Source organism: Dryobates pubescens, chromosome 8, assembly GCF_014839835.1.
Source record: "Dryobates pubescens isolate bDryPub1 chromosome 8, bDryPub1.pri, whole genome shotgun sequence".
NCBI lineage: Eukaryota > Metazoa > Chordata > Aves > Piciformes > Picidae > Dryobates > Dryobates pubescens.
This window is the reverse complement of record NC_071619.1, coordinates 40,714,773-40,741,868: the sequence shown is the minus strand read 5'-3', so window position 1 is coordinate 40,741,868 and position 27,096 is coordinate 40,714,773. Positions and strand designations below refer to the sequence as shown.

The 27,096-nt window shown below is 48.1% G+C and overlaps 1 protein-coding gene across 1 annotated transcript in view; it reads right to left on the bottom strand.

Annotated features, from left to right (window-relative positions):
* Nucleotides 1-26,980, bottom strand: part of ATP6V1A (ATPase H+ transporting V1 subunit A) — a 49,353-nt gene extending 22,373 nt beyond the window's left edge. Inside the window, exons 1-3 of the mRNA XM_054163486.1 lie at nt 26,897-26,980; nt 6,278-6,372; nt 2,191-2,319 (exon numbers count right to left, since the gene is read on the bottom strand). Of these exons, the coding sequence (XP_054019461.1) occupies nt 2,191-2,319; nt 6,278-6,359 (211 nt within the window). The 5' untranslated portion in view covers nt 6,360-6,372; nt 26,897-26,980. The remainder of the gene's footprint in view (nt 1-2,190; nt 2,320-6,277; nt 6,373-26,896) is intronic.
* Nucleotides 26,981-27,096: the final 116 nt, after the last annotated feature.

Sequence of the window (27,096 nt, the reverse complement as noted above, 5' to 3'; positions counted from 1 at the left end):
TTAGGAAGAATTTCTATACAGAGAGAGTGATTGCCCATTGGAATGGGCTGCCCAGATAGGTGGTGGAGTCACCATCATTGGAGGTGTTCAGGAGGAGACTTGATAGGGTGCTTGGTTGCATAGTGTAGTTGATTAGGTGGTGTTGGATGATAGGTTGGACTCAATGATCTTGAAGGTCTCTTCCAACCTGGTTTATTCTATTCTATTCTACTATTACTATATTATACATCATATGAGAGGCATGTAGGCTTTAGCCTAAACTCAATCTGAAATTGCTAAAGCAAAGTTGCTCATCCTCCAGAGAGGCAAAGTAGGGGTGAATATTCTGCTACACTATCATCAGCTCAGGCCAGCTATGGGGATGAGTTGATTGGAGTGCCAGCCACTGGGATGACAAAGCATCAAGACATTTCTTAAGTGTTCAAACCCAGAAAGCAGGATTGATTGTTAAGCTTGGAAAATGGTGTGAAATATGTAATTTTGCACTTCAAAATTAACATAAGAATATAACTTTTGACCTTGAGCCTTTTTTGACATAATCTAATTTTAAAGGCAGTTTGTCCAAGACCACCATTTCCCTCCTCGCTGCTATCAAGTTGTTCAGTCCATGCACTATGTAAGCTCCAAAGATGCTTTGGACTTCTCTGCAGCAGACTTCTCTGCAAAGAGGCAGCAGTTTGGCAAAAAGCCCTGCCAGAACACAGTAAATTCCAAAACCCTCTGCAAGAGTCAAGAGATTAAATGCAAGCTGACTTCAAAGAGCCTTGTAAGACAGACCTCTTAATCAGTAACCTAAGAGTAAACTACACTTCAGTAGACTTGTTTCATGTACCAACAGAAGGTTAATAGATACTACAATGATGATGACACCTAAAATGATGAATTATTAGGTACATTGAGGGGTTTGTCACCAGTTTACCATCCAGCTCCTCAGAACAATGCTTTGGGAGTCAGCACAGGCTTTTCCATAGCCTCTACAGACACACAGAGCCAACTTTTAAGTTTAAAGGAATATGAAAAAGGAGAAGGTCTGGCTTCAAGCCTTGAAGTTTTATGACTTCTCTTCTGACATTCTCTCATACATGGGTAATAGAAAATACATTTTAAGTTACATATATTTTAGAATGCATGCCCTATTCTAGCTGGACCAACACTCTAAGTCACAGGAGAAGCAAGAATGTAATCTGTTATGTCTGGCAAAATACTCTGCTCACTTTACATTTCTTAGGCCTGCATCAGAAATAGTGTGGCCAGCAGGAGCAGGGAGGTCATTCTGCCCCTGGACTCAGCACTGGTTAGGTCACACCTTGAGTCCTGTGTCCAGTCTGGGCCCCTCAATTTAAGAAGGATATTGAGACACTTGAGCATGACCAGAGAAGGGCAACAAAGCTGGGGAGAGGCCTCAAGCACAGCCCTGTGAGGAGAGGCTGAGGGAGCTGGGGTTGCTTAGCCTGGAGAAGAGGAGGCTCAGGGGAGACCTTATTGCTCTCTACAACTACCTGAAGGGAGGCTGTAGCCAGGAGGGGGTTGGTCTCTTCTCCCAGGCAACCAGCACCAGAACAAGAGGACACAGTCTCAAGCTGCACCAGGGGAGGTTTAGGCTCGAGGTGAGGAGAAAGTTCTTCACTGAGAGAGTTGTTAGCCATTGGAATGTGCTGCCCAGGGAGGTGATGGAGTCACCATCCCTAGAGGTCTTCAGGTGGGGACTGGACGTGGCACTTGGTGCCATGGTTTAGTTAGTCCTGAGGTGTTGGGTGACAGATTGGACTTGATGATCTTTGGAGTCTTTTCCAACCTTATTGATTCTATGATTCTACAAGCAGAGTTTTCAAAGGCAAAGAAAAAAATGCCACAAATACTGCTTTGGGTAGTTTTGCCATTTCCTGGTTGACATTAGTCAAACAACTTCTTAACAAAATACTGAAAATAGGATTAATTTAAACTCTAAAGTACACATTATTTGACTTTCACTTAAGAAAAAGTACATAATCAGAAGCAGTCTCCTCAGGAACAGCCATGGAGATACCATTTACCTCAAAGCCACCAGAGTTTACAAACAGGCATGCAGAAACCACGTCCTGCTGGCACTGGAAGCAACAAGCGCTGGTTACAGTCAGCTTTGCTCATTGTCATCACCCTAATCACCAGTGCATGGCCTGGCAGCCCCAGAGGGATCAGTGGAAAGGATACATGTCTCTTCATACACCTGGACAGTTGCCAAATCTCCCTCCAGGCGGATGATCTCCCCCACCAGCTCACTGTGGCCCACTCGCACCAGCTCGTACATAGCAGCTCCTGCCATGTTGCATGCCGTGACCACTGCGAGAGACAGGCAAAAGGTGAACATTCATCCTGTACCTCAGGGAATCTACTAGACAGATGTCAGTAAGAGCTGCACAGCATAAGCCTAATATTCACTCAGAGCAGAGGCTGTCATAAATCCTGTGTAGAAGTTCTACAGAGAGAGAGTGATTGCCCATTGGATTGGGCTGCCCGGGGAGGTGGTGGAGTCACCATCACTGGAGGTGTTTAGGAAGAGACTTGATGGGGTGCTTGGTGCCATGGGTTAGTTGATTAGGTGGGTTGGATGATAGGTTGGACATGATGATCTTGAAGGTCTCTTCCAACCTGGTCTATTCTATTCTACTCTATTCTATTCTTGCTGCTATTTCTCATCTCAAAGCCAACAGGAAAAGTTTCCCTATGCTTTCCACACTGTTCTGCAGGGCTCAACAGGAGGACTGTGGGAATGCTAGCTACGAGCAGTGTGAGCAATCTGGCAGTGCAGGCCTAGAGCCTGACATGGTGGTAGGCCATGCTCAGCAGAAGTGCAGAGCCAGCTACCACTATGCCAAAACAGTGCTGTCTTGCAGCACTGTAACTAAAACAAGACACTGATAGCTAGAAACATAGCAAGTTATCTTGGGACAACAGGACATGCACCTGCATCAACAAACCTCGTGTGTCATCAGTAGGTGGACCAATAATCTATAACAGTGTGATGTGTGGTCACTCATAGGGGACCAATGAGTCCATGCCAACAAGGCATACCAAGGTTATATAAATTGTAGCAGTTTCCTTGCTACGCACTTCTTTTCCTGCCTGTCCTATCTCCTTTCCTTCCATGCTTTACTGTGCCATGCTTTCACCATAGGCCTGAGCCATAGGCCTGAGCCATAGGCCTGCAATGCTGGAACAATAAAGGATCAGTACCGATCATATTGGTCAGCCACATTGATTCCAAGAACCTCCGTGGTCGCCACATCTGGCTAAAGAGGACACTATCAGAACATCTTAGCTCACAGACAATTCATGCAGACATTCTTGGCAGATGGCAAATGCTTAGGGTTTGAGAAACAGGGTGAACTTTGACACATGACCCATTGGCACATCTCCATTTCAGTTAAGTAAAGCTTGGTGCCATGGTCTAGCCATGAGGTCTGCGGTGGCAGGTTGGACTCGATGATCCTCGAGGTCTCTTCCAACCTTGGCGATACTGTGATACAAGAAAATGCCAAAAGCCCACCTGATACCTGGCAGGCATGAAACCCTGGGGTTGGGCACCAGCATTTGCAAGGCCCTCAAACCTCTGTTAACCATGGCAGCACCTGAAAGCTCACACAGCAAACTATTGCCATACATAGAGCAAGCCAAGGCACCTGCCAAAGGCAACACATGCTCTTGTACCTTGAGGGACAGACGCCCACAAAGCTCCCAAGGGAACAGTACTTTAATATTTCACTTGTCATAACAGTGATGTGTATCTTAGGGCACTTCAGTTGAAACAGATGAAGAGTGGTTTACAGCACATTTTGGGCCTGACACCTGTTGGTTTCAGTTAAATTCTGCCCTAAAGCTGCTAGGCCTGCTGAAATCTGTTATATATATTACATTAAGTATATAATATATAATTTTTATATATATTCTATGATATCCTCCATATCTACATATATTTTATGTATATTCTATGATATCCTCCATATCTACATATATTTTATATATATTCTATGATATCCTCCATATCTACATATATTTTATATATATTCTATGATATCCTCCATATCTACATATATTTTATATATATTCTATTATATTTTCCATATATATATATTTTATATTCTATTATATTCTCCATACAAATATATGTTCTATTATATTCTATATATGCATCCTATATATTCTATTACACCAGTCTTGCACACAAGGTTCACACATTTATACAAAACTACATTTTCCCACTTCTCAGGAAAGCAAGGCTGCATCAGCTTGAAATTGGTTTTAAGTTTTGTTTTTAAGAAGGCCAATGGCATCCTGGCCTGCATCAGGAACAGTGTGGCCAGCAGGAGCAGGGAGGTCATTCTGCCCCTGGACTCAGCACTGGTTAAGCCACACCTTGAGTCCTGTGTCCAGTTCTGGGCCCCTCGGTTTAAGATGGATATTGAGACACTTGAAGGTGTCCAGAGAAGGGCAACAAGGCTGGGGAGGGGTTTGGAGCACAGCCCTGTGAGGAGAGGCTGAGGGAGCTGGGGTTGCTTAGCCTGGAGAAGAGGAGGCTCAGGGGTGACCTTATTGCTGTCTACAATTCCCTGAAGGGAGGTTGTAGCCAGGAGGGGGATGGTCTCTTCTCCCAGGCAACCAGCACCAGAACAAGAGGACACAGTCTCAAGCTGAAGTTTTAGGCTGGATGTTAGGAAGAAATTCTTCCCAGCAAGAGAGATTGGCCTTTGGAATGTGCTGCCCAGGAAGGTGGTGAAGTCACCATCCCTGGAGGTGTTCAAGAGGGAATTGGATGTGGCTTTTGAAGCCATGGTTTAGTTAGTCATGAGGTCTTGGGTGATAGGTTGAACTTGATGATCTCTGAGGTCTTTTCCAGCCTTATTGATTCTGTGATTCTATTACTTGTGCAGTTAAGGGCCTGGCAGTTAAAGTACAGGTATTTATTTAGGCAGACACAAGCCAAGGATCTTACTCAAAGAGGTTCTTATTCATCAAATAAGCTGCACTAACCAAAAATCTGTTCTTGCATTCCCATCCTTCCCTTCAGCTCTTGAAGAGAATGCAGGAGGAAGCAGAAAAGCTGGCAAAGTCTGCACATATTCAACAGCTGTTACCATCAGAGCCTGAAGAAAGGTAAGCTGATAAAGGAGGAGGAGAAGGAGGAGGAAGAGTCCTTCTCCCAGCTGCATTACCAGCTTCTCTGACTCTAGCAGCTCCTTGCTGAGCTCCTCCAGCACATGGTGCAGTACTACAGAACAGACTGACACTGGCAGGGGACACTGAGTACTCCAGAAGGCACAGGGTCAGTCTGCACTTCAGTGAGAATGGACTGTGTATCTCACACCTTTTCAGAAAAGCTTAATACACTGGGCCTGAAGATTTCTGACCAAGGGGCTTTATCTCACCCAGAAGGATGACTAGCTTTTGGGTTTATTGGTATTATTACTACTCATCAGCCTACCTCTGCTTGTTACATCTTTAAATGAGATTAATTGGCAGCAACATCTTGTTAGTGTATTTCTTGAGTCCTGGGTCCACTTCTGGGCCCCTCAGTTTAGGAAAGATGTTGAGTTGCTGGAAGGTCCAGAGAAGGGCAACAAAGCTGGGGAGGGATTTGGAGCACAGCCCTGTGAGGAGAGGCTGAGGGAGCTGGGGTTGCTTAGCCTGGAGAAGAGGAGGCTCAGAGGAGACCTTCTTGCTCTCTACAACTCCCTGAAGGGAGGTTGTAGACAGGTGGAGGTTGGTCTCTTCTCCCAGCACCAGAACAGGAGGACACAGTCTCAAGCTGCACCAGGGGAGGTTTAGGCTGGATGTTAGGAAGAAGTTCTATACAGAGAGAGTGATTGGCCATTGGAATGGGCTTCCCAGGGAGGTGGTGGAGTCACCATCATTGGAGGTGTTCAGGAGGAGACTTGATAGGGTGCTTGGCTGCATGGTTTAGTTGATTAGATGGTGTTGGATGATAGGTTGGATGCGATGATCTTGAAGGTCTCTTCCAACCCGGTTTATTCTATTCTATTCATATTTTAGACTACAAGTCAGTGATGCTTCTTAAAAAGCCTCTCCCCTCCAAAATTGTAAGAATCACAGTATCACCAAGGTTGGAAGAGACCTCAAAGATCATTGAGTCCAACCTGTCACCACAGACCTCATGACTAGACCATGGCACCAAGTGCAAGTCCCACCCAGAGCTCTGTTATTTCCCTTCCAAGTGAAGAAGATTAATGAGACACTAGATGAAACAGAAGCCATGATTTCCTTCAAAAAAACCACCACCTACCAGGTCCAGAGACTCCATGGACATAGCCAACAAAGGCCTCTCTGTCCTCATCACGGATTTTGGGTAGCTTGGAGAAGTCCATTTTGCCTGTTCAACTGTAGAGAATGAAACAAAGTGAGAGTCAGCCTTGAAGAACAGACCCATGTAGTAAGTTCCTCCTCTTCCTCCCCTCTTGTGCTCCCAACTGGAACGAATTCTGCACCCACACAGCCCAAAACACCATCACTCCACTGTTTTTAAAGCTGTAAAAAGTTTGAAAGTAACTAATTTAAACAAACAGAAGAACTAACAGCCCCTACTGCAGAAACACAGGAGTGGAAGATAATACACTCTGCAAACCACTGCTGAGTGAAACACCTTGAGTCCTGTGTCCAGTTCTGGGCCCCTCAGTTTGGGAAGGATGTTGACTTGCTGGAAGGAGTCCAGAGAAGGGCAACAAAGCTGGGGAGGGGTCTGGAACAATTTGATATATATATTCTATTATATTCTCCATACAAATAGATGTTCTATTATATTCTATATATACATCCTATATATTCTATTACACCAGCCTTGCACACAAGGTTCACACATTTATACAAAACTACATTTTCCCACTTCTCAGGAAAGCAAGGCTGCATCAGCTTGAAATTGGTTTTAAGTGTTGATTTTAAGAAGGCCAATGGCATCCTGGCCTGCATCAGAAATAGCGTGGCCAGCAGGAGCAGGGAGGTCATTCTGCCCCTGGACTCAGCATTGGTTAGGCCACACCTTGAGTCCTGTGTCCAGTTCTGAGCCCCTCAGTTTGGGAAGGACATTGAGACACTTGAGCATGACCAGAGAAGGGCAAGAAGGCTGGGGAGAGGCCTCAAGCACAGCCCTGTGAGGAGAGGCTGAGGGAGCTGGGGTTGCTTAGCCTGGAGAAGAGGAGGCTCAGGGGAGACCTTCTTGCTCTCTACAACTACCTGGAGGGAGGTTGTAGCCAGGTGGGGGTTGGTCTCTTCTCCCAGGCAACCAGTACTAGAACAAGAGGACACAGTCTCAAGCTGCACCAGGGGAGGTTTAGGCTGGAGGTTAGGAAGAAATACTACACAGAGAGAGTGATTGCCCATTGGAATGTTCTGCCCAGGGAGGTGGTGGAGTCACCATCATTGGAGGTGTTTAGGAAGAGACTTGTTAGGGTGCTTGGTTGCATGGTTTAGTTGATTAGATGTTGTTGGATGATAGGTTGGACTTGATGATCTCAAAGTTCTCTTCCAGCCTGGTCTGGTCTATTCTATTCTAACTGCCCTCCAAAGGTGCCATAACACCATGATACTGTTTTCAAGGGTATTTAAATAAGGGAGAATCTCTTCTGCCTTCCACATCTCATCTACCCTCCCTCCAAATGTGGCATTTTCCATGATTCTGAGTGAGCAAGAGAGTGTTGTGGGACTGCTTCCTTTGCACCAGTCACTGCAAAGCAATCCTGCAAAGATTAATTGGGAAAACTCTGGTTTGCTGTTGTAAGCTGCTGCAGCAGAGTGCTCAGAGGAACACACACCCCCCTTCACAAGCATCAGCACACAGGCATGGCAGTCCTTCCTATAGCCTCACAGACAGATATTACACAATCTCAGCTCTCTGTGAAACCTGTGGAGCGTTGCAGAGTTGTGCTGACAAATGGCCAAACCCCTCAACTTGCCACAGTCACACAGCAGATGGACATTTCCTGCCTGCAACCGCTTAGAGCATCTGAACTGGCACAGGAAAAGCTGTTACAGAGACAGACCTCTTCAATCCATGTTTGTCCTGGGCTGTGCTGCTCCTGGTGCATTTCTGGAGTATTTAATGGTTTTGCTTTGTCAGGCCTTACCATCCTTAGTGTTACCTTGGAAACTGGTTAGTGTTGGAGCACTAAAGGCAACTCTCTATCCATCCCTACTGTATTGACACACAGAGCTGGTGGAAGGTGTTGAATGGCAGCCCCGGCATACAACGCTCTCTGTACCAACAGGGCCTATCCAGCACGTCCATGGTTCAGTGACAGGAACTCTGCAAGGCATCTGTTGATGTTGGCAGTCTTTGTGAGCAGCTTAACCTAACTCAGCATCTTCTGCAAGACAGCAAATACAAGTCCACCACCACTAAACCGTGTCACCAAGCACCACATTTGCACAGCTTTTCAATACCTTCAGGGATGGTGGCTCCACTTCCCTGGGCAGATTCTTCCTGTGCTTAACAACCCTTCTGGTGATGTTTTCCCCCCCTGATATCCATTCTAAACGTGGTACAACCTGAGGACACTTTGGTTTGCACTATCACTTGTTGTTTGGGAGAGCAGACTGACCCCCACCTCACTACAACCTCCTTTCTGGTGGTTGTAGAGAGACGAGAGGCAGACTTGGGCTTGAAAACTTGCCCCATGCACAATGAGGAAGACAACAGCTACATTGCCTGCCCTTCCATCATTATTAAGGAATAGAATAGAATGGAATAGACCAGACCATGTTGGAAGAGACCTTCAAGATCATCAAGTCCAACCTGTCACCCAACATGGCCTAATCAACTAAACCATGGCACCAAGCACCCTATCAAGTCTCCTCCTAAACACCTCCAATGATGGTGACTCCACCACCTCCCCAGGCAGCCCATTCCAATGGGCAATCACTCTCTCGGTGTAGAACTTCTTCCTAACATGCAGCCTAAACTTCCTCTGGCACAGCTTGAGACTGTGTCCTCTTGTTCTGGTGCTGGGTGCCTGGGAGAAGAGACCAACCTCTGCCTGGCTACAACCTCCCTTCGGGTAGTTTTAGACAGCAAGAAGGTCTCCTCTGAGCCTCCTCTTCTCCAGGCTAAGCAACCCCAGCTCCCTCAGCCTCTCCTCACAGGGCTGTGCTCCAGACCCCTCCCCAGCTTTGTTGCCCTTCTCTGGACACCTTCCAGCAACTCAACATCTTTCCTAAACTGAGGGGCCCAGAACTGGACACAGGACTCAAGGTGTGGCCTGACCAGTGCTGAGTACAGGGCACAATGACCTCCCTGCTCCTGCTGGCCACACTGTTCCTGATGCAGGCCAGGATGCCATTGGCCCTTCTGGCTGCCTGGGCACACTGCAGGCTCATGTTCAGCCTACTATAAACCAGTAGAGGATGCTTTCCTGCCTGTTCCTCTGCAGCAGAAGGTAGCTGAGATCTGCTATTTACCAAAAAATCTTACTATAGCTTTGCATTGTTTCCATACACTAAAAGTCCTCTACCCCTTGGCCTCGTTACTCATCTGAATGTTTTCAGTTGGTGTCTCTGCCCTGTAAGAAAAGGGCCTCTGATGATTCCAAACTCCTGTTCAACCTGAAGGAACAGATTCTTCCAGGCTCCATGTCTCGCTGGAGTGGATTGTGTAACATGGCTACCACTGATTCACTTCACAACAGCCGCCCGAGCAGTTGATCGTGACTCAGTCACCAGCAGCCTGAAGTGGAACTGCTAACTGCTCTTAAGCCCAAAGGCTCTGTTAGATCTCTCTACTCTCCATAAAGACAGTTTATCCTTTAAGCTGCCTGGTGTTTAGGCTCAGAAGACAATCTCAATTTCACTGCTCATCTCTCCACAGTCTCATCTGGCAGAGGGGAGGTCCTCACAAACCAATCTGCTGCTCCTGAGCTGGCTCTGCTCAGACTAACCTAACTCCTTCAAGCACAATTACTGTTCACACTGGAAAAAGCAGGCAGTCTTATAAACCCACCCAAAGCATTTCCTTCAACACACCAAAAGGAATGATCCCTAGAGCACTACTACCAAAATCTTCCATAGAAGCACAATAGAGCTAAACCAGTTTCCTGTAAGTCAATTAGCAATGCTGTTAGGACATTAGGCAGCACAGGGTCCCACCACATGAAAGTCAGCTCACAAAGGTAAGAACAAGCAGGAAGCACAGTGCCCAGCTTTGTACCAAACTCACTCTACCTCATATCCAAACCCTGCAGCTCAGCTGACCACCACTTGAAGCTACTGTTGATTTCCTAGGGACACAAATCAGGAGATCAGCACAGGCATTCCACAGTTAAAACTGCATCCTGACACCCAGCACCTGCCTCTCCTGCTCTACTCCCTCTCTCTTACTACAGCCCCCACAGAGAGGTTGTAGACAGGTGGAGGTTGGTCTCTTCTCACAGCACCAGAACCAGAGGACACAGTCTCAAGCTGCACCAGGGGAGGTTTAGGCTGGAGGCTAGGAAGAAATTCTTCACAGAGAGAGTGATTGCCCATTGGAATGTGCTGCCTGGGGAGGTGGGGGAGTCACCATTACTGGAGGTGTTCAGGAGGAGACGTGATAGGGTGCTTGGTTGCATGGTTTAGTTGATTAGGTGGTGTTGGATAATAGGTTGGACATGATGATCTTGAAGGTCTCTTCCAACCTGGTCTATTCTGTTCTAAAAGAGAGCAGGATTACTCTGCTAGACCACCCAGCAACACACCAATAAATCTTGTCTTTGTCCTGACCTTTAGCACCTGCATCAACTGCTTTTAAACATATACCTATTAACTATCCCAAGCTTAGAAGATGAAGTCTTCCTCCCTTTTCTCTATTCCATCTCCTGTATGCTCCCAAGCAAAGTATACACAGCCTAGAAAGCCACTGCTCACCCAGCCAAGCAAAACTCTTGAAGGGGCTATGCATCTCTTAACATGGAACACAAATTAAGGAAAGGGAAATTAAACCCCTGTTATTTATCTCTACATAGTTGTCTCATGACTGAGTATGAAGCATTTTGATTTTACAGGGAAAAGTCCTTGAGGGCAGAAATGTTGCCTTACCTACCCACTCTGTTACAGACTTTCATTATCAGTGCTCAGATAAAATTAAATCCCCTAAAGGATGTTACCCTTAGCAAACACTGACATGCAGTGTGTGCAGGCAGGATGCACTCAGCCCAGGGGCCAGGGCAGCTAGCCATTTTGGAAACCTCTGAGCTTCTACATCTTTGCAGAGGCCTCCTGCCTACACAGGATATAAGCCAGGATATGCAAACCCCCTCCTTCAAAAGTCCACTAGCATGCCTAGACAGGATATTACCTTAATTTTATCCCCTTGGGAGAAAAGATGCATCTTGTACCCGTTACAGTTTATATACAGGAATCTTCCTCATCTTAAACAGATCACCAACTGATTTTCAACATGCTCTTAAGCTCTAACATTGCTGTATACTGCCTAACAGTGACAAACCCCTCCAAATATTACATGCTGCAGAACTATTTCTTCCTGAAAGGTGATTTATTAAAGGATTTGGTTTTTTCAGTCATAATCAAACAAGAAAGGACCAAGGACCCTGAGTTTTCTGTCCTGGCTTCTCCCCAGCACAGCAATTTTAGCTAGACATTAATCCCAAACACTGTCCTGATCTCAATGCTGGAGAAGCCTGTTTTCTGTTTGGTTCTGCTTCAACCATTTGGTCAGACCAAGAATTCACCAAATGAACTGCCTTGCCACAAAGATCTCTTCAAGATTAAGGCTCCAGGGAGATTTTTCAGAAGGAGCCTTCTTCCAGCAAGGAAGAAAATACAAGACTGTTTTATCCCACAAACACAGATTCTTACCTTAATCTGCAGCAGCAGGGAGCAACAAAAACACAATCCCCAGGCCCAAGGTAGCAAAGCCAGAATTCAGCAGTTAAGCAGCAGCACCACTTAGGAAACAACTGCCCTTCCTCTGTCCCTGCACAGAGGGATGAGAAAGCCTGCTGCAGAGGGGAAAGAAATTTCTGACACACAGCAGAGGCATAACCACCTGACTTGATGAGTCATCAGTCTGTCTCTCTCTCTCCCACCAGCACCGAGGAATGCCGCAATAGCAGCTCCAGCAACCCAGAGCCCAGCTGAGCTCCCAGCGGCGCCCTCCCAGCCGCACGCAGCCCAGCGGGAAAAATCAAAAGCAGCACTCAGCCTTGGCATGAAGGGGCTCCTACAGAGCAAACCATCCCAGGGTCCCAAGAGGGGCTGCTCTACTGCATACAAATCCTTCGCATCAGGATGCCTGCTTTCTGCTGGAATCCGTTCAGGAAGGACATTGAGACTCCTGAACGCGTCCAGAGAAGGGCAATGAGGCTGGGGAGAGGCCCTGAGCACAGCCCTGTGAGGAGAGGCTGAGGGAGCTGGGGTTGTTTAGCCTGGAGAAGAGGAGGCTCAGGGGAGACCTTCTTGCTCCCTACAACTCCCTGAAGGGAGGTTGTAGTCAGGTGGGGGTCGGTCTCTTCTCCCAGGCAACCAGCACCAGAACAAGAGGACACAGTCTCAAGCTGCACCAGGGGAAGTTTAGGCTGGAGGTTAGGAGAAAGTTCTTCCCAGAGAGAGTTGTTAGCCATTGGAATGTGCTGCCCAGGGAGGTGGTGGAGTCACCATCCCTGGAGTTGTTCAAGAGGGGATTGGATGTGGCACTTGGTGCCATGGTCTAGTCATGAGGTCTGTGGTGACAGGTTGGACTTGATGATCTTCGAGGTCTCTTCCAACCATGGTGATAACTGTGATACCCAGCAGTCCTTCATGTCAGCGTGTGCTCTGTTCTGAAGAGCTTAACAGAGCAACCATTCCACAGCAGGCTGCACGGGGAGGCCCTGAAGACACCAGAGTACTAATTGCTTGAGTACGTGGAACAGGAATTGATTCTTATCAAAACAGAGCATCTTTGGGGGCTTGCTTCAGAATCATAGCATCGATAAGGAAGGAAAAGACCTCAGAGATCATCAAGTCCAACCTATCACCCAACACCTCAGGACTAACTAAACCATGGCACCAAGTGCCACATCCAATCCCCTCTTGAACACTTCCAGGGGTGGTGACTCCACCACCTCCCTGGGCAGCACATTCCAATGGCAAATCACTCCTCCTGGGAAGAACTTTCTCCTCACCTCCAGCCTAAACTTGCCCTGGCACTGCTTAAGACTGTGTCCTCTTGTTCTGGAGCTTTGCCTGGGAGAAGAGTCCAACCCCCACCTGTCTACAACCTCCCTTCAGGTAGTTGTAGAGAGCAAAGAACTCCTTCCCCCAGTCAGCAGAAGCATGTTTGACATCAGAATAAACTCCCAAGGGAAGTGGTAGATGCTCTCACATTAGGCAGTTTCAAGGCCTAGCTTGACAAGGTGTTGGGCCATCTCATTTAGATTATATTCTTACCCTGAAAGGTTGGAGTAGATGACCCTTGAGGTCTCTTCCAACCTGGTATTCTATGAATCTAGGAAAACTGCACAATATCCAACACCTTAGCATAGCAGACTGACGTGTCACAGCTGCTGGAGTCTCTTGCTGAAAATCTACAGGCACTGACATAACCTTCTATGTCATATAGAAGGCAAGCAGCTCTGCAGTCTCTCCCTCAGGAAGCTGAATGAGTTCCCTGCAGCCTTCACAACTTCTCAAGACTATCTTTGCAAGTTCTAGGATTAGCAACACATCAAAATGGCTCAAAACTTGAAATACACTCTCCAAAACTGTAGTAAATAGCACAAGAGCAGCAATTCAGAAGCAGCAGCACTACACTGATAAGTCACCAGTGCCAGGATTCCTTCTGCTAACTTTGAACTAGGGTCACAGATTTTCACCATATCTGAAACAGACTAGTGTTTTGATTTCCTAGGGTAGAAATATGGAGTTAGAATACAGGGCCTGGCATTTGATATCCAGGAAGGCTCAACAGGCATACAGAGTAAACTGTAATCAAATAAAGTTTTCCAAAGAATCATAGAATCAATAAGGTTGGAAAAGACCTCAGAGATCAAGTCCAACCTGTCACCCAACACCTCAGGACTAACTAAACCATGGCACCAAGTGCCACATCCAATCCCCTCTTGAACAACTCCAGGGACTGTGACTCCACTACCTCCCTGGGCAGCACATTCCAATGGCTAACAACTCTCTCTGGGAAGAACTTTCTCCTCACCTCCAGCCTAAACTTCCCCTGGCACAGCTTGAGACTGTGTCCTCTTGTTCTGGTGCTGGTTGCCTGGGAGAAGAGACCAACCCCTTCCTGGCTACAACCTCCCTTCAGGTAGTTGTACAGAGCAAGAAGGTCTCCCCTGAGCCTCCTCTTCTCCAGGCTAAGCAACCCCAGCTCCCTCAGCCTCTCCTCACAGGGCTGTGCTCCAGACCTCTCCCCAGCCTCGCTGCCCTCCTCTGGGCACATCCCCCCCACAGTAAAAACCTAGACATTACAGGATAGTAAAGCTCACAACCCACACTGGACAACCAGTTTTGCACCACCTTTGAGATGACTCAGAATCAAGACTGCCAACATACACTGTGTTCACCTGAGCAGACTTTGGTACAGTGTGCAGTGCTCAGCTGCATGAGGATGTGCTGCAAGGCTCTCATAAATAACAAGATAATCACCACCAGGCATTTCCTGTAACTTGGACAGTTCATACTTCCCCTTCCAACAGATATTTTCAAGAGGAAGTATGAAGAGTCTGCAGTGCCTATGCTACTGGACAAATGCAGAAGTTGGGAAGCATTTCTGCATCTAATATTTGGGATATGGTCCCCAACAAACCAGCAGGTCCAGACCTCTAACACTGCTCACTTGGAAGAGAAGCAAAATACTACTCTGAGGAAAGCTGCTCCTCCTTACTATGCAGAGTTATAATTTTACTATAACACAGCACAGAAAAGTCACAGATAGATCGACCTTCAAAGGTCACTGTGTCCAACCACCCCTGCAATTCAGCAGGGACACCTCCAGCCAGATCAGGCTGCCCAGGGCCACATTGAGTCTGATCTTCAATGTCCCAGTGACAAGGCCTCAACCACATCCCTGGCCAACCTGTTCCAGTATTTTACCACTCTCAGTGTAAAGAACTTCTTCCATGTGTCCAACCTAAATGTAGCCTGCTCAGCTTTCAAACCATCACCCCTTGTCCTGTCTCTACAAGTCCTTCTGAACAGTATTTCTCCAGTCTTCCTGTATGTCCCCTTCAGACACTGAAATGTAGCCATAAAGGTCACACTGGCCAGTCCATGCAGGAAGCACCACCAACAACAACTGTTACTCAAGCACCCATGCTTTTATCCAGAAGTGTGGGGGAATCATTCACTTAGCCCACAGCAGGATTAAAAGAAATGGTGCTTGAGTCCATCATCAGTAGGTTTGTGAACGACACCAAGCTGGGGCAGGAGTTGATCTGCTGGAGGGTAGAGAGGCTCTGCAGAGGGACCTCGACAGGCTGGACAGATGGGCAGAGTCCAAGGGCATGAGATTGAACACATCCTAGTGCCAGGTTCTGCACATTGGCCACAACAACCCCATGCAGTGCTACAGGCTGGGGTCAGAGTGGCTGGAGAGCAGCCAGGCAGAGAGGGACCTGGGGGTGCTGGTCGATGGTAGGCTGAACATGAGCCTGCAGTGTGCCCAGGCGGCCAAGAAGGCCAATGGCATCCTGGCCTGCATCAGGAACAGTGTGGCCAGCAGGAGCAGGGAGGTCATTGTGCCGCTGTACACTGCACTGGTTAGGCCACACCTCGAGTCCTGTGTCCAGTTCTGGGCCCCTCAGTTTAGGAAGGAGGTTGACTTGCTGGAATGAGTCCAGAGAAGGGAAATGAAGTTGGTGAGGGGTTTGGAACACAAGCCCTATGAGGAGAGGCTGAGGGAGCTGGGGTTGCTTAGCCTGGAGAGGAGACGACTCAGGAGTGACCTTATTGCTCTCTACAACTACCTGAAGGGAGGTTGTAGACAGGCAAAGGTTGGTCTCTTCTCCCAGGCAGCCAGTACCAGAACAAGAGGACACAGTCTCAAGCTGCACCAGGGGAGGTTCAGGCTGGAGGTTAGGAAGAAGTTCTACACAGAGAGAGTGATTGCCCAGTGGAATGGGCTACCCAGGGAGGTGGTGGAGTCACCATAGGGGACACAGTCTCAAGCTGCACCAGGGGAAGTTTAAGCTCGAGGTGAGGAGAAAGTTCATCACTGAGTGAGTTGTTAGCCATTGGAATGTGCTGCCCAGGGAGGTGGTGGAGTCACCATCCCTGGAGGTGTTCAAGAGGGGATTGGACGTGGCACTTGGTGCCATGGTCTAGTCATGAGGTCTGTGGTGACAGGTTGGTCTCGATCCTCAGGGTCTCTTCAACCTTGGCGATACTGTGATACCATCACTGGAGGTGTTCAGGAGGCGACTTGATGGGGTGCTTGGTGCCATGGTTTAGTTGTCCAACCCATCAACCAATCCAACACCACCTAAACACAATGATCTTGAAGGCCTCTTCCAACCTGGTTTATTCTATTCTAACATGACTGAGAAACTAGCTGCAGCAACAAAACCAGACAGAAAGGCTGGCAAGGCATTCATTGCATGGCTGCTTTGACACAGTGAAGATTTGATGAGCTCAGCAGATAACTGGCCTTCTAACTGTAAACACAGTTGGCATGCTGATAAAGATTACAGTTTTATCAATTACAATACTCCTATTGCTAGATAAAAATCACATTGTTCATGTGAAAAAAAAATCTTCATCAGATGACTGGCTATATGTTATGGAGTTTTCCACAGGAGAGCTTTCATCACCAATTCTTTCCACTTGGCTTCCCCAGACGAGCTCTAGAGGTGGAAGTGGATGACTCTCCCTTTATTTTTCACAGGCTACACTGTTTCACAAGTTTCATACAGGGAAAAAGGGGGTTGGCCACTTCTCTCAAGCAACCAGCACCAGAACAAGAGGACACAGTCTCAAGCTGCGCCAGGGGAAGTTTAGGCAGGAGGTGAGGAGAAAGTTCTTCCCAGAGAGAGTTGTTAGCCATTGGAATGTGCCAAGGAAGTTGGTGGTGGAGTTACCATCACTGGGGGGGTTCAAGAGGGGATTGGATGTGGCACTTGGTGCCATGGGTTAGTCATGGAGTCTGTGCTGACAGGTTGGACTTGATGATCTTTGAGGTCTCTTCCAACCTTGGTGATTCTGTGTTTCTGTTCCTTTCAGCCTGCTACACATCCTGCCCCTCACTTGGCTTGACAGCTTTTCAAACGCAGCCAAGAACAGAGAATACTAACACAGCATTCATTTCTGTGCCCCATGGTAGCTTTCTCTTCTTATCCTTATCTTGTCACCCCACTGCTAGGGCTGAAAACTCCTGCAGCCATCTACCTAGTGCAGTATTTGGTTATTTCTTCTAGAAAGCAACATTTTCATCAATCTCACGCAACAGGAGCTCTCAGTGTGCACTTGCAGCCCAGAAAGCCAATCAGATCCTGGGCTGCAGCAAGAGAAGTGTGGCCAGCAGGGCAAGGGAGGGGATTCTCCCCCTCTGCTCAGCTCTGCTGAGACCCCACCTGGAGTACTGCCTCCAGTTCTGGAGCCCCTATTACAAGAGGGATCTGGAGGTGCTGGAAGGTGTCCAGAGAAGGGCCACGAGGATGAGCAGAGGGCTGGAGCACCTCTCCTGTGAGGACAGACTGAAGGAGTTGGGGCTGTTCAGTCTGGAGAAGAGAAGGCTCCCAGGTGACCTCATTGTGGCCTTCCAGTATCTGAAGGGGGCTACAAGAAGGCTGGGGAGGGACTTCTCAGGATCTCAGGGAGTGATAGGACCAGGGGGAATAGATGTGAGGAGGAAGTTCTTCCCCATGAGAGTGGTGAAGCCCTGGAATGGGTTGTCCAGGGAGGTGGTTGAGGCCCCATCCCTGGAGGTGTTTAAGCCCAGGCTGGATGAGGCTCTGGCCAGGCTGATCTAGTGTGGGGTGTCCCTGCCCATGGCAGGGGGGGTTGGAGCTAGATGCTCCTTGTGGTCCCTTCCAACCCTGACTGATTCTATGATATTTTTGTAACCACAAAGCTAAAACCCACCCTTGTTTTTGTTGTTTAACAAAAGTCACTCTATTTTTAGGAGTATTTGGCATCATTACTTGAAATACTTCTTGTTGCTGTAACCCTGAAGATGGCAGATACCAAAACAAGATGAATGCAATGCTGTAAGCAATTAGAGCAGTCCCAGCAGAGTCACTTCTGAACAGCTTCAGATTCTTACCTCGACAGACAAAAGGCATTCACAGCACAAGTGTAGCCACGGCAACCCCATGCAGTGCTACAGGCTGGGGTCAGAGTGGCTGAGAGCTGCCAAACAGAGAGGGACCTGGGGGTGCTGACTGACAGCCACCTAAACATGAGCCAGCAGTGTGCCCAGGTGGCTAAGAAGGCCAATGCCATCCTGGCCTGCATTAGGAATAGTGTGGCCAGCAGGAGCAGGGAGGTCATTGTGCCCCTGTACTCTGCATTGGTTAGGCCACACCTTGAGTCCTGTGTCCAGTTCTGGGCCCCTCAGTTTAGGAAGGACATTGAGACTCTTGAATGTGTCCAGAGAAGGGCAACAAGGCTGGGGAGAGGCCTTGAGCACAGCCCTGTGAGGAGAGGCTGAGGGAGCTGGGGTTGCTTAGCCTGAAGAAGAGGAGGCTCAGGGGTGACCTCAATGCTCTCTACAACTACCTGAAGGGTGGTTGTAGCCAGGAAGGGGTTGGTCTCTTCTCTCTAGCAACCAGCATCAGAACAAGAGGACACAGTCTCAAGCTGTGCCAGGGGAGGTTTAGGCTGAAGGGGAGGAGAAAGTTCTTCACTGAGTCATTGGCCATTGGAATGTGCTGCCCAGGGAGGTGGTGGAGTCACCATCCCTGGAGGTGTTCAAGAGGGGATTGGATGTGGCACTTGGTGCCATGGTCTAGTCATGAGGTCTGTGGTAACAGGTTGGATTTGATCATCTTTGAGGCCTCTTCCAACCTTGGTGATACAGTGAGACTGTGATTTGTTAAGACAGGCTCAGTTTTACATGCAGACACATATTACTAATTTGGGCTCATGAAAGCACATTGGCTCCTCCCTGAGCACCACCACTGCCTAACCCCTTGTCCCTAAGCAACAGCATGACTGTGGAAGAAGCATTTCGACTTTACACTTCACCTCAGAGCAGTCTGGAGAGGGGGGATATTATGGAATCTTCAGTTTATTATGTGAGGTATTTCACAGATAGTTTGAAGAACTGCACCAGGAGGAAGCTTGTATGAAAGTCTTTGAGAAAGTTCTAATATCCCTAGCAGATAGAAGCACTCTTTTACAGCACTTGGGCATAATGAAACACCTGGTTGGAATCACCACACATGCTGGCACTGGGTTCTCATAAAAGGAAATTAAGGTGAAGTCAGCTTTTCCTGTGATGGAAAACTTCACCTTCATGTTTAAAAGCAAGTTAAGCCACATTTGGAGATTTTGTGTTCAATTACCTGAAGTATTTACAGCCTTTTCTGGAATAGCCAGAACCACTCCAAGATATTAAATGTTAACATTGTTTAAACCACATACTGTGGTAGCTGCCCAAATATCTACCAGGTGAAGCAAATTTATCTCATTACAACAAACCCTCAGGACTTAAAGGATCCAGAGGAAATTCACAGAACAGAATTGCCTGGTTTTAGAAGTCCTTCCCCATGCTATCTGCATTTAGTCAGAAACAGCACTTTAGGTTTCTCAGAAGAGCTGCTTTTTAAAGGTATTGCTTTCCTAGTGAGAAACAAAACAATGGTAGAGTGGTAATGAGAGGGATCAAGAGTGTGTCCCACTCACTGACCTTCTTCAAATAGCTAATTCTTGGGTAGAGTATTAAAAACCAGCCCAGTCACTCTTCAGGCTGTTAAAGGAAACTTCCACAGCTGAAAGCTTTTGTCCAGTTATGGAAAAAATATTCTAATAAAAGCACTTCTTTCTCTCTCCAAAACTAGGATCTTTCCTATGACCTTTATATGCCCCATCAGACTTTACCATCACAACCACAACTGGGATTGCTCTTCACACTTTGGACACAGAATGCAGACCAGCAGCACAGACATTCACACCACCTATGGGAGAAGAGGGAGGGAGAAGAGGGAGGGAGAAGAGGGAGGGAGAAGAGGGAGGGAGAAGAGGGAGGGAGAAGAGGGAGGGAGAAGAGGGAGGGAGAAGAGGGAGGGAGAAGAGGGAGGGAGAAGAGGGAGGGAGAAGAGGGAGGGAGAAGAGGGAGGGAGAAGAGGGAGGGAGAAGAGGGAGGGAGAAGAGGGAGGGAGAAGAGGGAGGGAGAAGAGGGAGGGAGAAGAGGGAGGGAGAAGAGGGAGGGAGAAGAGGGAGGGAGAAGAGGGAGGGAGAAGAGGGAGGGAGAAGAGGGAGGGAGAAGAGGGAGGGAGAAGAGGGAGGGAGAAGAGGGAGGGAGAAGAGGGAGGGAGAAGAGGGAGGGAGAAGAGGGAGGGAGAAGAGGGAGGGAGAAGAGGGAGGGAGAAGAGGGAGGGAGAAGAGGGAGGGAGAAGAGGGAGGGAGAAGAGGGAGGGAGAAGAGGGAGGGAGAAGAGGGAGGGAGAAGAGGGAGGGAGAAGAGGGAGGGAGAAGAGGGAGGGAGAAGAGGGAGGGAGAAGAGGGAGGGAGAAGAGGGAGGGAGAAGAGGGAGGGAGAAGAGGGAGGGAGAAGAGGGAGGGAGAAGAGGGAGGGAGAAGAGGGAGGGAGAAGAGGGAGGGAGAAGAGGGAGGGAGAAGAGGGAGGGAGAAGAGGGAGGGAGAAGAGGGAGGGAGAAGAGGGAGGGAGAAGAGGGAGGGAGAAGAGGGAGGGAGAAGAGGGAGGGAGAAGAGGGAGGGAGAAGAGGGAGGGAGAAGAGGGAGGGAGAAGAGGGAGGGAGAAGAGGGAGGGAGAAGAGGGAGGGAGAAGAGGGAGGGAGAAGAGGGAGGGAGAAGAGGGAGGGAGAAGAGGGAGGGAGAAGAGGGAGGGAGAAGAGGGAGGGAGAAGAGGGAGGGAGAAGAGGGAGGGAGAAGAGACCTTCAAGATCATCACATCCAACCTATCATCCAACACCACCTAATCAACTAAACCATGGCACCAAGCACCCTATCAAGCCTCCTCCTGAACACCTCCTCCACTTCAGCAAGCAAGCACAGCTTAGAGCATCCTAAAGATGGGACACAGCACAGGTAACACTGCATCTTCACAGTGCAGGTTCTGGCATTCCTCTGGCAGAGTTAGTTGGCATAAGTGGCCAGCTAAAACTCACCAGCACCCCCACATTTCAACTTGGCAGGATGAGTCTTGGTTAACTGGGAGAGCAATGACCTTCAAGACTATTCTTCTCAGGGTTCAATGAATGTCTCAGACATCTAACACAGGAAGCCCAGCACTATAAAAATGTGGTGACAACAGCAGCTCTCCACAACAGTTTCAGTATTTCTTGATGACTTCAGATCTGAACATTGTTCAAGATAGCCACAGTGGACTCTCCAAAATGCTGTAAACTATGACAAAATTGAAGACCTATCAACAGGCACCATGCAAGCATTGGATCACTGTCAGACCATTTCTGAAGGGAGCAGCAACACTGAAACTTACTGTTCAACAAGCTCAGAGGCACAATCAAGATAATGAACCAAGAAAATAAAACTGGATCCATATACCTCTTGCAAGTTCTCCAAGTCATCATCTCATTATTTCAGTAAAAACAGACCTTATAAGCCAAAGTTTGTTATAGCAGCCATAATACATGGGAGTTAAGAAAACTAGCAGCAAATGGTCTCCCTTCCTAAACTGTTCCCTTTCAGCGGGGAGGAAGGAGAGAACACAACAGAAAGAACAAAGGAACCTCCTCAGAATATGAAAGAAGGCACAATGATGACAACCAGAAGATCTAGTCTAACACAGTTTTGCATGGGGGACCTTGAGGTGATTACTGGCTTCACCTGTACAGGAACAAAAGGTTGAAAAGTTTAGATTCAGTCCACTTGCTCTGCTGCAGTAGGTCCCCGTTTCTCCCTGACCAGCCGGGAAGCTAAAAAAGTCATAGAATCAGTCAGGGTTGGAAGGGACCACAAGGAGCATCTAGTTCCAACCCCCCTGCCATGGGCAGGGACATCCCACACAAGATCAGAGTGGCCACAGCCTCATCCAGCCTGGCCTTAAACACCTCCAGGGACAGGGCCTCAACCACCTCCCTGGACAACCCATTCCAGGGCTTCACCACTCTCATGGGGAAGAACTTCCTCCTCACCTCCAGCCTCAATCTCCCCACCTCCAGCTTCATTCCATTCCCCCTAGTGCTATCACTACCTGAGATCCTGAGCAGTCCCTCCCCAGCCTTCTTGTAGCCCCCTTCAGATACTGGAAGGCCACAATTAGGTCACCTCGGAGCCTTCTCCTCTCCAGACTGAACAGCCCCAACTCCTTCAGTCTGTCCTCACAGGAGAGGTGCTCCAGCCCTCTGCTCATCCTCCTGGCCCTTCTCTGGACACCTTCCAGCACCTCCAGATCCCTCTTGTAATAGGGGCTCCAGAACTGGAGGCAGTACTGCAGGTGGGGTCTCAGCAGAGCTGAGCAGAGGGGGAGAATCCCCTCCCTTGCCCTGCTGGCCACACTTCTCTTGCTGCAGCCCAGGATCTGATTGGCTTTCTGGGCTGCAAGTGCACACTGAGAGCTCCCGTTGAGCTTCTCGTCATATGTTTTAGGGTGGTGAGTAAAGTGTGAATGAGCATGATATTCCAGTTGACTACACTGCCTGTTATCTCTGGTACAGCTCCAGTCTAAAAAAAAGTAATAATCATGTGGATACCATTGGTCAACATCATCTCAATATTTCCAGGCTTAAAATCTCCCACTTTTCTTTGTAACCAATGAGAGAAGTAAGAAGGAAAGAAAATCTGTTTCAGTTCTAGGCAGTGTAGCATTGTGTTAAAGTTGGGAGGTCACTCTCCCCCTGTACTCAGCACTAGCTAGGCCACACCTCGAGTCCTGTGTCCAGTTCTGGGCCCCTCAGTTTAAGAAGGACATTGAGACACTTTAATGTGTCCAGAGAAGGGCAATGAGGCTGGGGAGGGGCCTTGAGCACAGCCCTATGAGGAGAGGCTGAGGGAGCTGGGGTTGCTTAGCCTGGAGAAGAGGAGGCTCAGGGGAGACCTCATTGCCCTCTACAATTACCTAAAGGGAGGTTGTAGCCAGGAGTCTCTTCTCCCAGGCAAGCAGCACCAGAACAAGAGGACACAGTCTCAAGCTGCACCAGAGGAGGTTTAGGCTGGAGGTGAGGACAAAGTTCTCCTCAGAAAGTTATTTGCCATTGGAATGTGCTGCCCAGGGAGGTGGTGGAGTCACTGTCGGTGGAGGTGTCCAAGAAGGGATTGGATGTGGCACTTGAAGCCATGGTTTAGTTAGTCATGAGGTGTTGGGTGATAGGTTGGACTTGATGATCTCTGAGGTCTTTTCCATCCTTACTGATTCTATGATAAGAGTTGGTTGTTGGTTTTGTTTTAAGAGAATGAAGAAGAGGGACTATTATTTGACCAGCAATAGCAGACAATACTTTGTGGTCAACATCAAAGTAACCACAGACATCAGCTAGGTTACCCTGCAATCTTTCTGCTCTTACAAAGAGTACTTAGGAACACAGCTTTAGCTCACAAACAAGCAAATTAAAAGCACAAGGGAAAAACTCCAGTAGGAATTTCCAGGGCTCTGGAATAAAAGAAGTATTATGGTATCAAAACACCGGAGGTGCAGCACAGTGCCTCTAAATGTATCTCCAGGGGAATCATCCACTAATCTCCTAGTTTATAGAGGCTTTGGGTGATAATGTGCAATACCAGTAGCCATGTGTGTCTGGAAGATAAATGCACAGAGTCACATTGAGGGGAAAAAAATTTAGACAACAGGAGCACACCGAAGCCTGCAGACTCTAAGTCAGGATGAATGAGGAATACAACACTGAATATGTATATGTAGAACAAAAGATAAACCAAAAAACAACACCCCTCCAAACCCCTAAATTTAAGTTAATGCTGGATAAAAATTAAGGAAGCAGTACTAATCCTTCAGGCTTCAAAGCCAACATTAGCACTACCACTAGAAAATCGTTGTTGGTTTGGAAAATGGAAAAGTTACATTGACAGGAAACAAGAGCTCTTGTGTTACTTCTTGCAACACAAGACTTCAGCCTGCATTTGAACAGTCAGCTGATGCTAGCAGTCATTTTCCAGCACTGCCTTAATTTCTCCTTCCTCTTCCTCTGAAGCTGATGTCTATGGCAGCTTATTATTTCTGAATGCCATGCTCTGCCCCCTGATTACAGATTTAAGACTATTGTTTTGCCTATGTAAGAGTGTAGAAGTGTTTTTAAGAGGACTTCACAATAAACTGACAAGCACATAAAAAAAAAATCTGTAATATTTTTGGTCATTCAAAGACCTGGAGACAATGATCTCACTTCATATATTCTTAAGTAGAAAAAACAAAAATATAGATAGTATTATATAGTTTGTGATTAGCTACCTCTTGAAAAGCACTGCACAGGGAAGCTAAACATTCAGGTGCTGATCTGCAGAGTGCCCAAGTCAGCAAATCATAGATTCATAGAATCAATAAGTAACTGTGGGCTATGGTGACAGAAGTGCTCATCTTTGCTAGACAGAATGGTTTGGAATCATAGAATCAGTAAGCTTGGAAAAGACCTCACAGATCAAGTCCAACTCGTCACCCAACACCTCATGACTACTAAACCATGGCACCAAGTGCCACGTCCAATCCCCTCTTGAACACCTCCAGGGATGGTGACTCCACCACCTCCCTGGGCAGCACATTCCAATGGCTAACAACTCTCTCTGGGAAGAACTTTCTCCTCACCTCCAGCCTAAACTTCCCCTGGCACAGCTTGAGACTGTGTCCTCTTGTTCTGGTTGCCTGGGAGAAGAGACCAAACCCCCTCCTAGCTACAACCACCCTTCAGGTAGTTGTAGAGAGCAATAAGGTCTCCCCTGAGCCTCCTCTTCTCCAGGCTAAACAATCCCAGATCCCTCAGCCTCTCCTTGTAGGGCTTTTGCAACTTACAATACATATGAAGGATCTGTCTCATTCAAACTTCCACTAGCAAATGCCAACCTACCCTTGGCACATACTTAAGTGCTACAAACGGGTGGGCAAACAAACCAACCTGTAGCAGGCTATGAGCAGGTTTTCCTCCTTTTCCACCTGCTCTCCACTTCATGGACATGGTATTAGCATTTGAAATACCGTGCTAGATCAAATAGCCAATGCACTTTGCTGAAGTATTGCATTACAATGAATAAAATTATCACCAAATTGGTTTTATTCCCAGCTGGAGTGCAAATGCTTTGAGTGAAGCTAGTAAAATCTTCAGAAGAAATGACTTTGGGCAACTGTACTGAATGGATAGCTCTTGACATGTGTCATATACTCCAATGTCACAGCCATCTAGAACACACACAGTATCATCCAGAACCCAGTCACACTAAATTTTTCTTGCCTTTCACTCCAATTCTAAGTGTGACCTTTGGAACACCTCTTCTACATCAAGATTTTGTCACTGGCTACAGGAACAGGAAACATTTAATTTCCCATTAGTATTTTCACCTGCAAAAAAAAAACCCCCAAACAAACAGCTGGGCCCTTTCACTACAGAAGAGTTGCAGTTAGAAGCCCATAGCAGCATTCCTGTGTTACAGCCTCACTGCTTGCTCACTGCAAGGATACAGTGAAGACAAAGCTTCATTTCCACCAGCTCAAGATGGTGGAGTGACCCAATACAGGAACTGAGCCACTGTCACCACTTCTGTTTAAAATAGATTCTGGCATATCCCTAGCATATCTCACTGGGCATCTTTCAGACTGCTCAGCAGGTTTCTTATTCGACAAAACTCTTAACCCCTTCACTGTAAGAAAGGCTTTGAGGTGCTGGAGCAGATCCAGGAAGGGGAAGCCTATCAAGGGTCTGGAGAACAGGTTTTGTGAGGAGCAGCTGAGGAAACTGGGATTGTTTAGTCTGAAGAAAAGGAAGCTGAGAGGAGACCTCCTTGCTCTCTGCAACCCCCTGGAAGGAAGCTGAAGACAGGTGCGTGCTGGTCTCTTCTCCCCAGTAACAAGTGACAGGATGAGAAGAAATGGCCTCAAGCTGCACCAGAGGAGGTTTAGATTGGACATTAGAAGAAACGTCCGCACTGAAAGGGTTCTCAGACTTTGTAGCAGGCTCCCGAGGCTGATGGTTGAATCCCCATCCCTGAAGGCGTTTGAAGGGCGCAAAGATGTGGTGCTGAGGGCCATGGTTTAGCACCAGCCTTAACAGAGTCAAATAATGGTTGGACTCGATCATGAAGGTCTTTTCCAACCACAGCGATTCTATGATTCTATTCAGGGGGCACTGCTTTGCTTTCCAGGCCTTTTCTCTGGGAAATAAGCCCAGGAAGGTCATGGCCGCTGTCAGCGGGCTCTCCCGCTGTGAAACGGCTCCGCACCGACCGCGCACGCAGCGCTGCGCTTCAGCCAGAGCCCAAGAGGCGGCAGGCAGTCTCCGCTCGTATCGCAGCCTCCTGCCCTTACTGTGGCCGGGGCAGGCGGCGAGGGAGATGAAGGCCAGCAGCCCTAGGGGCCCTGTCCGCCGCCCAAGAAATACTACTAACTGTCGTTTTTCCTCCGACCCCCAGCGCACCGCGCGGCGCGTGTGGCCGTTGAGGGCCACCCCAGAGACGAGACCGCCACCTCTCCTGGGCAGGGAACTGCCAAAGGGGAACGTGAGGTACCTCTCCCCCCCCCGCCCCCACGCCGCCATCACATCGCGATTCACCGGGCAGTGCCTCAGGAAGAAGAAAGGGAGATGAAGCAGAGCACAGCTGAGCAAGAGAAAAAGGGGAACGAGATGTCTTAACCTGTCCGGCGCCGGCACACCCGAAGCTCTCCTCCCTCCCCGGCAGCGGCGCTGGATCAGCTGATGCCGGCCACACGCACGCATGCACTACAGCCCACACCGGAAGTGCCCCCTCCTGGGCGCTTTAACGCCCACCCCTCCCCCGGCCTTTAGTTACTTCTAGCTGCCCGTCAGGGCCCAGGGACCGCGCGATTGGACCGC